The 15,150-nt window shown below is 40.0% G+C and overlaps 1 protein-coding gene across 1 annotated transcript; it reads left to right on the top strand.

The window, feature by feature from the left end:
* Positions 1–1,443: 1,443 nt before the first annotated feature.
* On the top strand, positions 1,444–13,663 carry LOC106551855 (uncharacterized). Its single transcript, XM_087719098.1, has 8 exons — positions 1,444–1,633; positions 5,290–5,375; positions 6,369–6,396; positions 7,782–7,823; positions 8,947–8,974; positions 10,420–10,447; positions 10,546–10,624; positions 13,092–13,663. The coding sequence occupies exons 1-8, from the start codon at positions 1,469–1,471 to the stop codon at positions 13,584–13,586; spliced, it is 951 nt and encodes a 316-aa protein (XP_087575224.1). The 5' UTR covers positions 1,444–1,468; the 3' UTR covers positions 13,587–13,663.
* Positions 13,664–15,150: the final 1,487 nt, after the last annotated feature.

Below are 15,150 nucleotides of genomic sequence, written 5' to 3'. Positions count from 1 at the left end.
ATATTAAAGTAACCAAAATATAATCCTCACATCACAACTTTTGAGCACCCCTAATGTTTGGAAATTGAAAGTTGAAAAATTTGACACACCCTAAAAGGGAGAAGTAAAGGTAACGTTTTCTTCAAGTTAACCTCAGCTTTTGAAAACTTCATAGACTTTCTTCGCAAAGGTATAGAAATAGTTGGCTATTGCATTGTTTCAGGATTCTCTCTACCCCTCCATCATCTCAATCTATCATACAGTCCTGGGATTTCCTGTAGATTCCTATAGACTCCCATCCAAGTTGTTTCCAGGCCTAACCCTGCTTGGTTTTTCAAGATCAGCCAAAATCAAATGTAAACAGATTCTTTTAATCCAAGGAAAAATAATTAATTGAAAAATGACTGCAGATTACACTTTACATTCCAGGTAATCTGAATCCAACTCCAAAATTTTGCAAGCCAACAAGGAGCAAGGGAGGTAGATGTCTTTCAGCTAACATTCTAACCATTTTACCTATGTAATAACTCCCCACCCAAAAGTGTGTTTAGGCAGAAATCATCAGTTAAAATTCAACATAATATTTTGGTGGATGATTCACCATCCTAGCAGCATAATATCTTCATCACAATTTTTTCTTGATTTATATTAACAGTAACTTGTGAGAAAATAATCAAATATTTTTCAAGCAGACACTCATTGTCGCCATCCACAGGTTTGCAGTATTTTTAAAGCGACAGAAAGATTAATAGCACTATTTGAAGCCAGCTATTAATATAATTTTCTATGTTGGTTTAAGTATAATCTTTATTGTCATTGTAGTTAAATACAATGAAATTGGTAGAGGGCTGAAGCTAAAGAAACCAAGAAAATGTATGTGAGGCACTTGAATCCTTTTACTGATTCATCATGGGAGAGAAACCAATGAACTCATATCCTCTTTTGATTGAGTTTCTCTCAAAACTTATGTTTCTAAACTTACTGTCAGTGGATTCATTTTCCTCTTGAAGAGAATGAAGCTGGGAATATTTGAAGACTGGTAAACAAATGCACCAAAACATTAGTATGAAATTTTGAATAATGGTACACTTGGTGAAATTGAAAATCCATTATAAAGACAGTCTTTTATTAATCTAACTCAAAGATCACCTGAAAAGGTGCAGGCTTTGGAACCAAATGAAACGTACAACTTAATCTCTGTGTTGAGCAACTTACAATAATTAAATTGGGAGAGATCCAGAGGTACTTCATGTATGCTCGGCCTAAAAGCTTTGAAGCTTTTTTGGCTACATTCCGGGTCTCCATTCTCCATCTTTGATTTTAGAATTAATCAAGGAGTCCATTTATATTTAGGATCTATCAAGTGATCCCTCCCTCTCCAGTAATAGAATGATAAGGGTCAGTCATCCCTGAGATGTTGCTACGGATACTAACTGCCGCCTAGAATCTTCAAAGAAAAATGACTTTGGAGTGAAGATGTCCCTTCCAAATGATCCCTTACAAGAGCTATGAAGACTTTTCCCGGTGTTCTTCAGCAACCCGCAACCGCCGCCCTCTTCGAAACAGCAACTCGCAACCATGTTTTGTCTCTTGCACATTCTTCACTCCAATTTGTTTGCCGCTTTCACAAGATGAACCCAAGTTAAGATTCAAGGTGAGTTGAAAGGGAAGGAAGGAAGGAAGGAAGGAAGGAAGGAAGGAAGGAAGGAAGGAAGGAAGGAAGGAAGATCGTACACTGCAAAGCAAAGACCTATCCTCTAACATATTTAGTTTTTACACTCTCTTAAATGGGTTTTCTTAACTGGCACCTATCATGGCATCAACTTTGACAGTAGTAGCCTTTCTGAGAGTGATATCAAAATTCCAAATAGGTGGCCTTTCCCCCCCAAAAAAACCTATCTGTATTTTTTTCATATTTCAAAGAGTTCTATTTCTTCATATAGTTAACTAAAATTAAATAACCCCACTGAACATAACAGGACAACTTCCTAAAGATATACTTAATATTTTAGAAGTAAATGTTTACAGTTGATTGAATTATTTCATATAATCTCAAGAGTATATTCCAATAGGTTTGGTTCTTGATGAAATCTTGCAAGAATCTAGTCACAAAAACCTGTTGGCATACCAATAGTTAAATCAATCAGCATTATTGTTATACTTAGTATTATATTAAATTGTGTTTTATAAGGTCATTCTTCCCTTCCACCTTAATCTTCTTAATGAAATTCCTAACAACTCTATGGGCACATCATCTAAATAGGTTGTGAACCTCTAAACTATCTTTCTAATAAGATTATCTGGAGCAATTCTTCCTATGTATAATTAGCTCATCCTTTATTATATATGTTACCACTACAAAACTCTTTGAAGGATATAATATAATCAGATTAGAATAAGGCTTTTAAAATAATCACCTGGTATGTCAATTGCTGAGAGCTAACTGTTGAGAATACAACAGGCCTTTCATTATATCTTACAGGAAACATGTATCCATGAAAAACAGGAATAGCTTATTTTCAATTCTGGACAGGAAACTTCATCAATTCTCACCCTGCATAGAATTTTCACAGAGGAAATGACTGACATTTTTTAATTAGTACAGCAAGAGCAGAAGATGTCTGTTGGCATCAATTAAAATTATTCTCCTCCCAATAGCATTGGCTTGTTCTTGAGTTGCTTTTTTACGGTTGAGAATTTAAGCCTTAAAAAGATTTAACATATGCCATGGTTGTTAAGAGAAGATTAAATTCATATTGAACTATTAGAACTGGGAATCTAAGTCTTAAAAACATTAGGCTTATGCCATGGTTGTAAGAGGAGATTTAATTCACAAACTAGAGCACTAAAGGGTAAGGAACACCCACATACACTTATAAAACATAATGCTAGGACTTTTGAGGATTATTCAACCCAAGTGACCAAGAATGTATATTATTTTTCCCATAATCAAAGAACCATGGAAATTGCTCTATTTTTGAAAGGTTTGTTTTTGTTTTTGTCTTATGTTCTCAGACTGAATCTAATCTGCCTCCACTTTTAGGCCCAAGTCCAATTCTGCTTGGTAACTTCACACTGTAAGATCCAGCTACATAATTTCCATGGAGATATAATATCTTCATCTTGAGAAAGGAAGCTCTCATCCAAGCTATGAAATGTTATATTGCTGAATTCTACAAAACAAACCAAATACAACTGAAAACATATCTTGGTCACTCCTTTGGGGAACAGTGAAAAATATTTAAAAGAAGTTACGCAGCATGTTGGGAGAAAGCTGAAGCAACAAAAAATTGGTCACCCTAGAAACCAAACGTAAACAAATCTCAGAATCCAGATAATTTACCAACATCTGTCAGTATTAATGTTACAGTCAAGACAAGATATGAAATACATAATAGACTGCAGATTTTTTTTGCTATACTGAATCAAGCAAGCAAACAGAGTCAGGGGGAAAAGCTTTCATGTACGGTATAATAAATCTCTGCAGTTGAGAACATTGGGCATCATTTTTGTAAAACCTAGTCTTCCTTGACACTGGGACTTTCCAGATGGGTGGACAACTCTCAAAATCTTCCATCTAGGATATACTTTATTGAGAATTCCAGGAATTGAAATATATAAATGTGAAGTAAGTATAATTTGAACAAAACTTAGTTGGATGGATGGATGAACAGGCAGGCAGCCAGATAGTAAGTAGCATTATACAAATTCAGTATCTTCTCTTTACAATTGACATGGCTTTCTCATATGAAAAAAAGACCATTGAGGTCCCAATGGTGCTTTTTCAAGAGGCAACTGGACTTTCTGATTTTTCTTTGAAGACATTTCACTTCTCCTTCAAGAAGCTTCTTCAGCTCTTTGAGGCTGCAGAGGCCATCATGGAGAGAGCCATAAGTAAAATAGCAAGTGGCAAAGTCCTGTTCCGAATATGTAGCTAAAGAAATAAACAAAATCTCATACCGTATTATAACATGTAGAAGGCAAAATAAAAAATACGTAGAGGGAAACCTGACAGTGAGAACGAAGCACCAATGATGGTACTTTTAAAGCAAAAATACAATTTCTTGGGAGCTTCTCTGAATGTTGCTGATGAATTGTAATTTTGAATATGATAAAACAAAACTGTGAAAGATAAGGATGTAAGCATATTGTATATATGTATGTATTGTATATACATTCCCTTAAAATTGGATAATCAAATTCATCTTAGTTTTTAATTGCCTTGTCCCCCTTTGAACTACTGTACCTGCTAAGACAATTTCCACTTTGGTGTCAGTGAAAGAATCCTCACTAAAACATTGGCTTTGCACCCTCTGTAAATACTACGAAAAAGTCAAACTCCCCTGAATCAAAGCAAATTCAGAATGTCTACATGTAGTACCCTTGGCAACAAAACAAACAATTTTCCAGGATTTTTTTTTTTAAAAAAACCTCTTCCTACTTAAGTCTTCAGTTCTAGGGTTTCTTGAAGCATTCTTTGCCAATTCCATGTAGCTTTTTTTCACCGCCTGGGAAGGTCATCTAGGTTCTAACAGCAAAGTCATATTGGCAACAATACACAGAATGACTGGGGCGGTTCCCATCTGCTTGTGTTCATGAAATATGGGGAAAGGGTGGAGGGGTTTAGCAGAGCTCCTAAGAAGGCTTGCCTGAATTTTCTCCAAGTTTTCTATGTCAGGAGAAAGAGCTGGGAAAAGGCTGAGATTGGACTGTACTAAAATTCAGTAAGTGCACTTAGCCCACCATCAAAAGAAAGCTAATGGGCTACATGTTGCCTCTGGACCATACCTTTTGCACCCCTCCAGTAGATAACTACCCAGGGATTCCTTGTCTACAGCTGATAGGTTCCTCGAGTGAGGGAGTGGGAAAGACTTACACTAATGCCCGAAATACGGCATCAATCTAAATGACTACGGTAATTCTTTTGTCTGTAACTAAACATAATCCAATAAATTTGATTCTACAAATTGCATGGATTGGTCTTTATTTAATGCTGGACTATCAAAGTAGGACAAAGTTCAATAGTTACAGGCTTGTGTTGTATGTAAGTAGAAGATGTGAGGTTTACACTTGCACAGAGGTTCAGCGGGGGAATGTACTTCAAACTGTTCTTTCTAAAGTAGCTGGGTTGATGGACACCATTTAACAACACAAAGATCTTCTAGGTTTACTGACAATGTTTCCTACATTCTTACTCTACTACGTTGTTTCACCAAACCATAAATGCAACCCAGTGTTTAAAAGAATCTCGAGGAAGTTAATTGAGAGACAATCTTCTTACATGGTTGATAACTATTTTTTTCTTAATAGAGGCTGGACAGGCGGTCAAAGACAGAGATGGACTATGCAAGCAAAGATCAAGAAAGCTGCAGTACTAGTGTTAAGAGCTCAGAGAGGTAAGGATGTGGTGCTAATTCAAGAAGATTCCTTTGAGTGTGTTTACTCAATGTATTTCACTAAAACAAAGACTGACTCTCACATTATGCAAGTCTGGTTGTAGTGTTAACCTTTGTGATATTATACACTGTTAAATGTGGAGTAAATCCATCTGGTTTTGTTATTTTATGATTCAGTGTATTTGACAAATCGGTAGATGGGGAATTGAGCAACCAGATTGTGTATAATATGATAACATAACCATTGAATCTGGGATATCTTCCACAGGTTAATTTGGAGCTCCACTCTTTTGTATGATATCATGTTTATCCAAGGATATCCAAAGGATATGGTTGATGTTCAACTTTTTTTTCCAAAAGGAATACCAATTTAATTATTATGGATGGGTGGGAAAAGCAAGAAATCAATTTCATACTAATTTGACTTGAAGTCAGCCAGTCTGTACCAGCAAGCTTACCCTGCTGGACAGCTGTTGTGGGAAGGCCTCCTGAACTTCCAAAGGCAAGATGGAATATAAATATAACACGCAAACAAGTCAATATTGTAATTTTTGATGTATCAAGAATAGAGGATTTTCCAGGATGAATCTTGACTTTGAAAACGTTGCAGGGAAATAGAGCACTACTAAACCTTTGCAAATTAAGTTATTGTGGTCTAGGGCAAATGAATCAATGAAAACATGCGAAACAAAGTGAAACCAAAGCCAATACTATAGTAAAAATGAGACACTGAAAGAAACTAGACTTATTTGACCATCCTTAGCCATTGCCATATATTGCTTTTTAACGGGTTTATTGGATGACCTTTTTTAATCTGCTATTGTGGAGTATACATTTTGCAGAAGGGCAGGATGAATGTGTATTAGCGGCAAAACTTTTAAAAACTCCTCTACATTCAAATCTTAGCAGAAGGGAAGAAGCTAAAAAGTTGGGAGAAACTTTATCCTGATGATTGATGTCCTTTTTTAATGACTTGAATATTTTATCCCCCAGAGAAAAAGCAATGAAAATGGAGTGTATGGTAAGTGCAGGCTTCATATTTTATTTTATTTTAAATTCAAGCATTTTAGGACACAGTTCTCTGGGTGCATCTGGCTGCTTTCTGTTAAATAAGACCACAGTTCCAACTCAGGGGTGGGATTCAATTTTTTTTTTTACTACCAGTTCTGTGGGCGTGGCATGGCATGGCTTGGTGGGCTTGGCAAAATCTCCATTCCCACCCGATTCCAGGGAAAGGTTACTGCAAAATCCCCATTTCTCCCGATCAGCTGGGACTCGGGAGGCAGAGAATAGATGAGGGCGGGGCCAGTCAGAAGTGGTATTAAGTGGGTCTCTGAATTACTCAAAATTTTCGCTACCGGTTCTCCAGAACTAGACAGAACCTGCTGAATACCACCTCTGTTCCAACTAAGCTCAGCCAAGCGTATATAGTATCCAGCATGGTTGTTCTTGAACAACATGTAATTTCACTGATATATTATTTGTGGTCTGCAGAGTCCTATTCCCCACAGGAATTTTTTTAAACTTCTGGAAGGGTCGGCATTTTAGAAGCTTGAGGCACTTATTTGACTTCTTTAAATGGGTCTTATCCCTACCATATAATGAGCTTGTTTCTTGACATTTCATGCAAAGCCTGAAGTGCCTTTAAAGCCAATGAAAGTTCTGAACTCCTGATTTATATTCACAGTAGCACTTAAAGTTAGATTAAGGCATCCCATGAAGTAAGGGCTTACCGTAGTTCTTTGGGAAAGATAGAACAGGTTGATTTCACTGTTGATCAGTGTTTCTTATAAACAGGAAGGGGAGACAAAGTGGGTGGGTCAAACCTGGCCTGCGCTTAGGGTACCAAGGAAAGTGGCACTTTCTCCCCTCATCCGTACCTCTTTCTCTACCAAACTCAACTTTAAATTTTTGTATTTGAATTTTTCCCTTATAACAATTGTATTAAAATGCATTAAAAGTGTGTTTAAAATTTGCATTTCCCTATCTACCTAATTATAGGCAAATAATTTTGCTGACATTTCTTACTGCTGTTTAGTATTCAATAATTCATTAAAACGTTAAATTTAGAAGTGATTTTTTTTAATCTCTTAATTCTCCTTCAGCATTTATTGAGTTTTAGCGCCTAGTCAGTTAAACAATGGAAAGGCACCATTGTGGGACTGTGTTTTGGGTACCAATCCAGCCCAGGTAAAAACAGGGCTAAGTTGTGTGGGTAAGTAAATCATCTGGAAAGCAGAGGTCATTTGCAGCTATGGTTGCACCTCTGGCAACAAGCTCTTTCTCCACAGTTCAGCTGATAGAGTTCTCACAGCTTTAAGAGAAGGCGACCAGGGGAAAGGGGAGGGGAAAAAGGTAAAAGCCTCCAGAAATGGCTCACATTGTATTTTCTCTGTTATCTTTCAGTTGAAGAAGGTACTGGTAGAAAACCAACAGTTGAAAAATGCTGTAAGTGTTGTTCTTCTGTAAACTAATGTAAGACATAGTGCTAATGTTCCCTTATTGAAACTAATCCTGTGTAATTGAACTGAAACAAACATACAGTCTTATCCCATCTTCTATGACTTCCATCCCCCTCCTTTTGTTGTTTTATTCTATAGATAATAAAATGAGCAGAGAGTATGGTGCTGCTGGTGGTGGGGAGGCATGTAACAATTTGCAAACATTATAGAAAACGCAGTAATCCAAGGAATAAATGAACATCTTCCTTCCTGAGTAAGGGCTCCTCCTTAAACTCTTCTTATACTGAAATTGGTTGGAAAATAAACTAACTTCCTTTCTGGAAAGAAGTTAGATTCTTTTGTGTGTCTCAAACTTTTCATCTACTCTGATTATGGTGATCACTTGGCTTTATGTTCAAACTATATTTACCATAACCGCTATTCCTTTACATTTGCCACCTAGCCTATGAAAATAAGAAGTAGTTGCTTTCATTTCTGTGGGTGAGTCTTTGAGGACATGTGTTATACCCTTCAGATTGACCCCTATTGATACTTCAGACTTGCCTATCTGATGTGACTACCGGTGGGCAAAAAGGGAAAGGAAGGGAGATTTATCATCATTGCTTTAACTTGGGTTGGAAGAGAAAGCTAGCAGAACTTTTGTCAATAGAGGAGGGGGAAGAGAAGGAGGAAGAACCTCTCATAGGTCAGAGAACTAAAGATAATGTTTAAAGATAATGAGGAGAAATCCTATGTACATCACTTTGAATCCCTACAGAAAATGCAGGATTGTAATATTGCATGCATGCATGCTTGCCTACATACATACATACATACATACATACATACATACATACATACATACATTACACACACACACACATACACACACACACACACACACACTACTGTTATACCTAAAAATATATATGTGAGAGACAATAAGGAAGTAGGATTAAGCAACCTATTGTTTTTGTTTATTTTATTCTGTCAGTTTGGCAAATCAAAATCTAAAGTGAGTCGAGTGGCTGGGTAGGTTGTATATTACTAGTTGGTCTATTGTCAGAGATGGCAATGTCCAGTGTAACAGGAAAAGCCATCTGGATGAAACTTTTGTGTCTCTTTCATAGGTTGTCTTCCTGAAGCAGCAGAATAAGGGTAAAGCTTTCCTCTATTTTGATTCCATAAAAAATGACATCTTCAGGCATAACTTGATATTTTCAAGTGTTCGTAAAACAGCCAACCCCATAATCAGCTAAATGTTTTACAACCAACTTTATTGTATTTCATGTAAATGACCATTGACTATTGGACAACTCAGAAATTAGTTCCAAGCATTAGTGGGCCAAGTACTTAAGTCTTCCATCTTCTTGGAAATTGGATATTGGGTGGACCCTTCATTATGCTATTATTTAGTAATTGTTCACTTCTTGTTTGGATCTTCAGTGTCGCAACTATTACCAACAATATTTCATGAACTCCCCACACACCCCACTTTGGCCTCCCACAGGTTTTTCCACACTCTGGTTTTTTTTATTATTATTATTTTAAAGTATCATTTTGCTTGCAAAGAAAAAATATTAGAAAAGAATCTGGCCTGCAGCAAAATACCACCCTCTCCACAACCAATTTTATTTCCACAATTTCAAATGAGAACTAAGAACCATTACTTTTTAGAAAATAAAAAAAAATAACAGGTTGATGCAATCCAATGCTGCTGGAAAGAAACAGATGCCTTCACCAAAAATAAGAGAGAGGTATGACAGGATTGATAGTGAATATCCCAGAGATCCCCAATAGGGTGACAAACTGCAGCCTGCTTCAGATAAACTGGTGCTTTGTGTTTGGTTTTACCCATTAGGACAGCCAATTTATGAAACAATAATTTCCATAAATGCAATACTAAATATCACATTTATGATATTTGTGATATTTGATACTAAATGATACCCTGTTTCCCCCAAAATAAGCCCTCCCCGGATAATAAGCCCAATCGGGCTTTTAGTGCATGCACTAAAATACCCCCCCCAAAAAATAAGCCCTCCCCTAAAATATTTAAATGCATGCATAGCCAATTCCTGCCATTTCCTGGGGGAAGGGGGGAACATGACCGTGTGCCCCACATGCACCTGCCATCCATATGGAACAGCCTTGTGGAGGCCGCTCCCACAAACCCTAGCTACTGCGCCCCTTCTCTTAGTGGTGCCTGCAAAAAGAGCAGCAGGCCCAGCAATGCTAAGGCTGGCAAGTGTTTGCCAGAAACAGAGACAGAACCTCCCCCCCCCATCTGGATCAGCTGATCCGTGGGCCATGGGCCGAGGTTAAGAGGCCTCCTGCACCTCAAAAATAATAAGACCTCCCTGAAAATAAGGCCAAGCGCTTATTTCGGGAGTCAAAAGAAAATAAGACCCTGTCTTATTTTTGGGAAAACATGGCACTAATTTAGATACTAAATCATAAATGCAGTGGGGAACCCCCACTGCACCCAATAAACACTGGAAAAAAATGATTTAGGGAAATCATATACCTTTGATGAAAACTCAGAAGCAATGCAGTTTAAACAAAGCTATGAGTTTTGACTGATGGAGACTTTTTCCTTCCAGAAAAAGACAACGTGGATGACTGCAAGAGGTCAGTGCCAGTAGCAAATCTACAACCCAAGGGGTGAATCTCTGAGAAACAGCAGACGTCAAGTCTTCTTTTTCCCTTCTCTCTCTGTTTTTTTTAAGGTCCAAGGATAAACTTGTCTCTGAAATTGGGACTCTGTTGACTGAAATTGCATTTCTCAAAGAAGCGCGAGAACAACTGGTGAGCTTTTTGAATCAAGATGCCCATATGTCTAGAAGAATTTTTTCTTCTTGTTCATTTATGCCTCGTGTTTGTAGAATATCTTGTTAGAATCCAGAGACAACACACTTATGCCCACTAACCAGTGGTGAAATTCAATTTTTTTACTACCAGTTCTGTGGGCGTGGCTTGGTAGGCATGGTGTGGCCTGGTGGGTGTGGCTTGGTGGGCGGGGCCGGGAAAGGATACTGCAAAACCTCCATTCCCACCCCACTCTGGGGCCAGCCAGAAGTGGTATTTGCTTCTTCTCCAAACTACTCAAAATGTCCGCTACCGGTTCTCCAGAACTTGTTAGAAGATGCTGGATTTCATCCCTGCCACTAACCCCCTCTTGAAATGATCTGATTTCAAGACATATGCTCTAAAACAGAGGTGACTTGTGGACTTCAACCCCCAGAATTCCCTCTGCTCAGGAATTTTGGCACTTGAACCCCACAAATCATAAAAGAGCAACAATCCCTCACCATTGCTTTAAACCAGGGGTGTCAAACTGGCAGCCCACGGGCCAAATGCATCACGTGCAGTCCACGCCCACCCCAGCTCCATGAAGGGGGGAAGTGTCATGATACGTCACGAGATGGCAATGTGACACCATGCATTTGACACATGTGCGCTAAACCATTAATTGCAGTTTTCTGCTTCAATAAGTGATGTGGCTCGCATAAATCAAACCACCTTTGTCTCCCACTCAACACAACTGCTCTAAAACTCTCTTTGTTTTAGAGCGCATTATGCAAACTCCCCAAAATGGAGCATAAACATTGAGAAGAAATGAAAAGAAATAATAGTTTTGCAGTCTGGCACACACATCAGCCTCCTTCCCTCCCCTTTTGCCAATGCAGGAATCTTTATTTGTTTGCTTGGATTTTTCATCTCTTCCTCAGGAGCCACACACAAACATATCTCTCTTGTCCTTTTCTTTTCGAGAGGGATAGGTGATTCCTTCAAATATCCCATCCTCGATCTCAGTGGATTTAGTATACTCTGGAGGAACAATGAGGGCTGTACTGGGGAATATGCTCTTAATGGAGGAGGGTCTGCATGCTCAGCAGAAGGAAGGATTTAGTACAGTGATGGGATTCAAATATTTTTACTACCTGTTCTATGAGCGTGGCTTGGTGGGCATGATATGGCTTGGTGGGCGTGGTTTGGTGGACATGGCAGGGAAGGATACTGTAAAATCTCCATTCCCTCCCCACTTCAGGGGAAGGTTACTGCGAAATCCCCATTTTCTCCTGATCAGTTGGGACTCAGGAGGCAGAGAATAGATGGGGGCGGGGCCAGACAGAGGTGGTATTTACTGGTTCTCCGAACTACTCAAAATTCCCACTACCGGTTCTCCAGAACTGGTCAGAACCTGCTGAATACCCCCTCTGATTTAGCAAGATTGAAAGATCCAGAGTCACATATAACAAACTCATGCGGATGTACATACTCTAGCCCAGGGAGAAAAGAAATTACAGAAAGTCCCACATTCCTCCAGCCCACCTTTCTTAGTTTTAGTTCTCAAATGACATTTATTACTGTGTTTTGAATCCCAGGATCCATTTTTCACCCATTATGTTCCATATTGTTTGGTGGTATTTGCAGCTACACCCCCAACTCCCTGATCTTGGTGCTCAATTTAAACACAGTTAATCTTATCCTCATTAACATCAAAGGAATTATATGAAACAAAATATAATAGACAAAAAAAATCAGTGCCTTCAGATATACCACTTTATATCAAGTTTGGGGAGGTGTAAAATGGACAATGCTACTTTTCACCAGGAAGTTCATAATTTAAAAAGAATCCACTCCCCCAATTCCTCTCCTCTCCAAAGCAATTATTAGATTAACCCCTAACCTAACAGTAACCTTGTTTTTGGAGGATTTGCTTTAATCCTTCATACATTTCAGTCATCAATTCAAATATTTAATCCAAACCTAGGTGAAATTCTGGGTAGTTGAATGGTGAATGTCAAGTGGATTCAGCATGGTTATGAGGACATAAATGTCTGCCATAAAGCTAAGTGTGTTGGTTTTTTATTTTGCCTGTGTTGAAGGTGTCCTGCATAAGCTCCTCACATTAGCAGTGTTGGCATAGTGGATAGAATGCACTCCTGCCCACTGCCAAGAGTTCGATCCTGACCAGCTCAAGATTGACTCAGCCTTTCATCCTCCCGAGGTGGATAAAATGAGGAGCCAGATTGTTGGGGGCAATATGATGCCTCTGTAAACCACTAAGAGAGTGTAGTAAAACACTATGACGTGGTGTATAAGTCTAAGTGCTATTGCTATTTGCTTAATACATTTGTTTTAGACTTGAAAGGGAAGAAAGCACCACCCTTAGTTGTGATAGGAGCTGTTTCTGCGTGAATAAGAGGGATGAAGAATTTGTGAACAAAGTATCTTCTCCTGAGTTGTTTGCTCTTGTGTTTCTTCTCAGAGGTTTAAGGACCCTGAATCCAGGAGAGAAACTACTAAGGCTCTTACTGAAACCATCCAGGCCAAGCTGGAAGTAGCCCATGCTAAAATAGAGGCTGCAGAGGCTAAGAAAGAAACCTTAGAAGCTCATAAGATAGCCGAAGAAGCTAAAGAATCGGCGGAAGCAGCTCAATCTCGGGAGGACAACTTATTGTCCTATGTCTCCAAAGTTGCTAGTTTGGCCTACCAGCAAGCTGCAGAGGCAGAATATGATTGTGCCCAAGCTCGGAAGGCCATGGCAGTAGCAGAGGCCATCCAAGTGGCTGCTTTCACCGATAACAAAATTCGCCGGAACAACAAGGAGAAGTATCATCGAAGCCATCGGAGTCATGGGGAATGCCGGTGTCATCATCATCACCACCACCACCATCATGGCCAACACGAGCGCCATAGTGAATATGAGACCCCAAGTGATCTCATCCACTCTGAACCAGAGACACTGAGTAGCACCCGATAAAGCAGGAAAGAAGGAAGCAGGGCTGGGTGGGGTGGCTTGATAGTTAATGTCATTTGAGGAAGCGTGCAGAATTAAAAAAAAAAATTTGTTTGAACCATGGGCAACTGATTCATTTCATAGGTATGTTTAGCCTAATGAAGACAAGGTTGAAGGGAGACATGATAGCAGCCTTCCAATACTTGAAGGGCTGTCACAGGACAGAGGGTGTTGATTTATTATCCAAAGCACCCGAGGACAGAAAAAGAAGCAGCGGGTGGAGCTTGTCAGAGGGAGATCCAACCTGGAAATAAGGAGGAATTTCCTGACATTGAGAACAATTAATTAGTGGGATAGCTTGGCTCCCAGAATTAGTGGGTGCTCCGTTGCTGGAGGTTTTCAACAAAAATTAACAACCATTTGTCCAGGATACTATAAGGCCATGATGGCGAACTTATGGCACGCATTCCACAGGTGGCACGTGAAGCCATTTGTCAGGGCACATGAGGTGATGCCCTGTCAGGTGGCCAGGACTGTGCGCTGGGCAGCTGACTTTGGCCTTCTTTTGAGGCCGTTTTCCGCCCTCTGGAGGCTTCCTTGAAGCTTCAAAAGCACGAAAAACCAGCCCTACGGGCAAACCGAAAGTTCGGGAGCGGACTTCCGGTTTGCTTGTAGGACCGTTTTTTGCCCTCCGGAGCCTTTAGGGAAGCCTCCTGAAGTCCCCTGAAGGCTCAGGAGGTTGAAAATTGGCCCTACGAACAAACCGGAAGTCACCATTCCCGAATGTCCGGGTTCCCAGTAGGTCCCCTTTTTTTGTCTTCCGGAGGCTTCAGGAACTTCCCTGAAGCCTCAGGAGGGCCTCCGGGGGGGTGGGGGAGGCATGGAGGCTGTTTTCATCCTCCCAAGGCTCTTAGAAAGTCTCTGGAGCCTGGGAAAGGCAAAAAAAAAACCATGACAAAAGTGGGGGGGGGTCACTGATTGCGTGCATGCACGCACACTGGGGGGTGTGCACATAGAAATATAGGTGTGACACGGTGGTGCATGACACCCCCCCCCCCTGTTCTCCCCCTGCTTTTGGCATGGCAGCCAAAAAAAGTTTGCCATCACTGCTGTTAGGACTCCTCCCTGGCCAGGGGACTGGACTGGAATACCTCCAAGGTCCTTTCCAGTCATGTGATTTCATGATTTTAGCCTATAGCCTTTCCCCACTTCCCACAATTCGCAGTAATGCTTCTATTTTTCAGTTGTTATAATCAGTGGTGGGTTCTTAGTGGTTCAGCCCGGTTCAGCCGAACAATTACTGTGTTGCTGGAATCAGCAGCGACCAGGGCCTGCCACGCCTCCAAACCGGTTCCCTGGTTGGCGCAGCATGTTTGTTTCATTTTAAAATGTTCTACGCTTGCACAGACCTATTTATGGGCAACTGTGCACGCGTGCAGAATGCATGTCAGGCATGTGCACCAGCGAAGCGAGTGCGTGAACGCAAAATTGCGGCTGCACCGAACCGGCAGTAATGCCGGCAGCAACCCATCCCTGGATATAATGAAGTTACAGACATTAAGTAGTCATGTTCCCTCCCCATTATCTG

This window comes from Thamnophis sirtalis, unplaced genomic scaffold (assembly GCF_051295495.1).
Source record: "Thamnophis sirtalis isolate CommonGarterSnake01/CBP01778 unplaced genomic scaffold, rThaSir2_p1.2 scaffold_6, whole genome shotgun sequence".
In the NCBI taxonomy this organism is placed as follows: domain Eukaryota; kingdom Metazoa; phylum Chordata; class Lepidosauria; order Squamata; family Natricidae; genus Thamnophis; species Thamnophis sirtalis.
The sequence above is the reverse complement of the archived record's forward strand: the minus strand, read 5'-3'. Positions and strand labels throughout refer to the sequence as shown.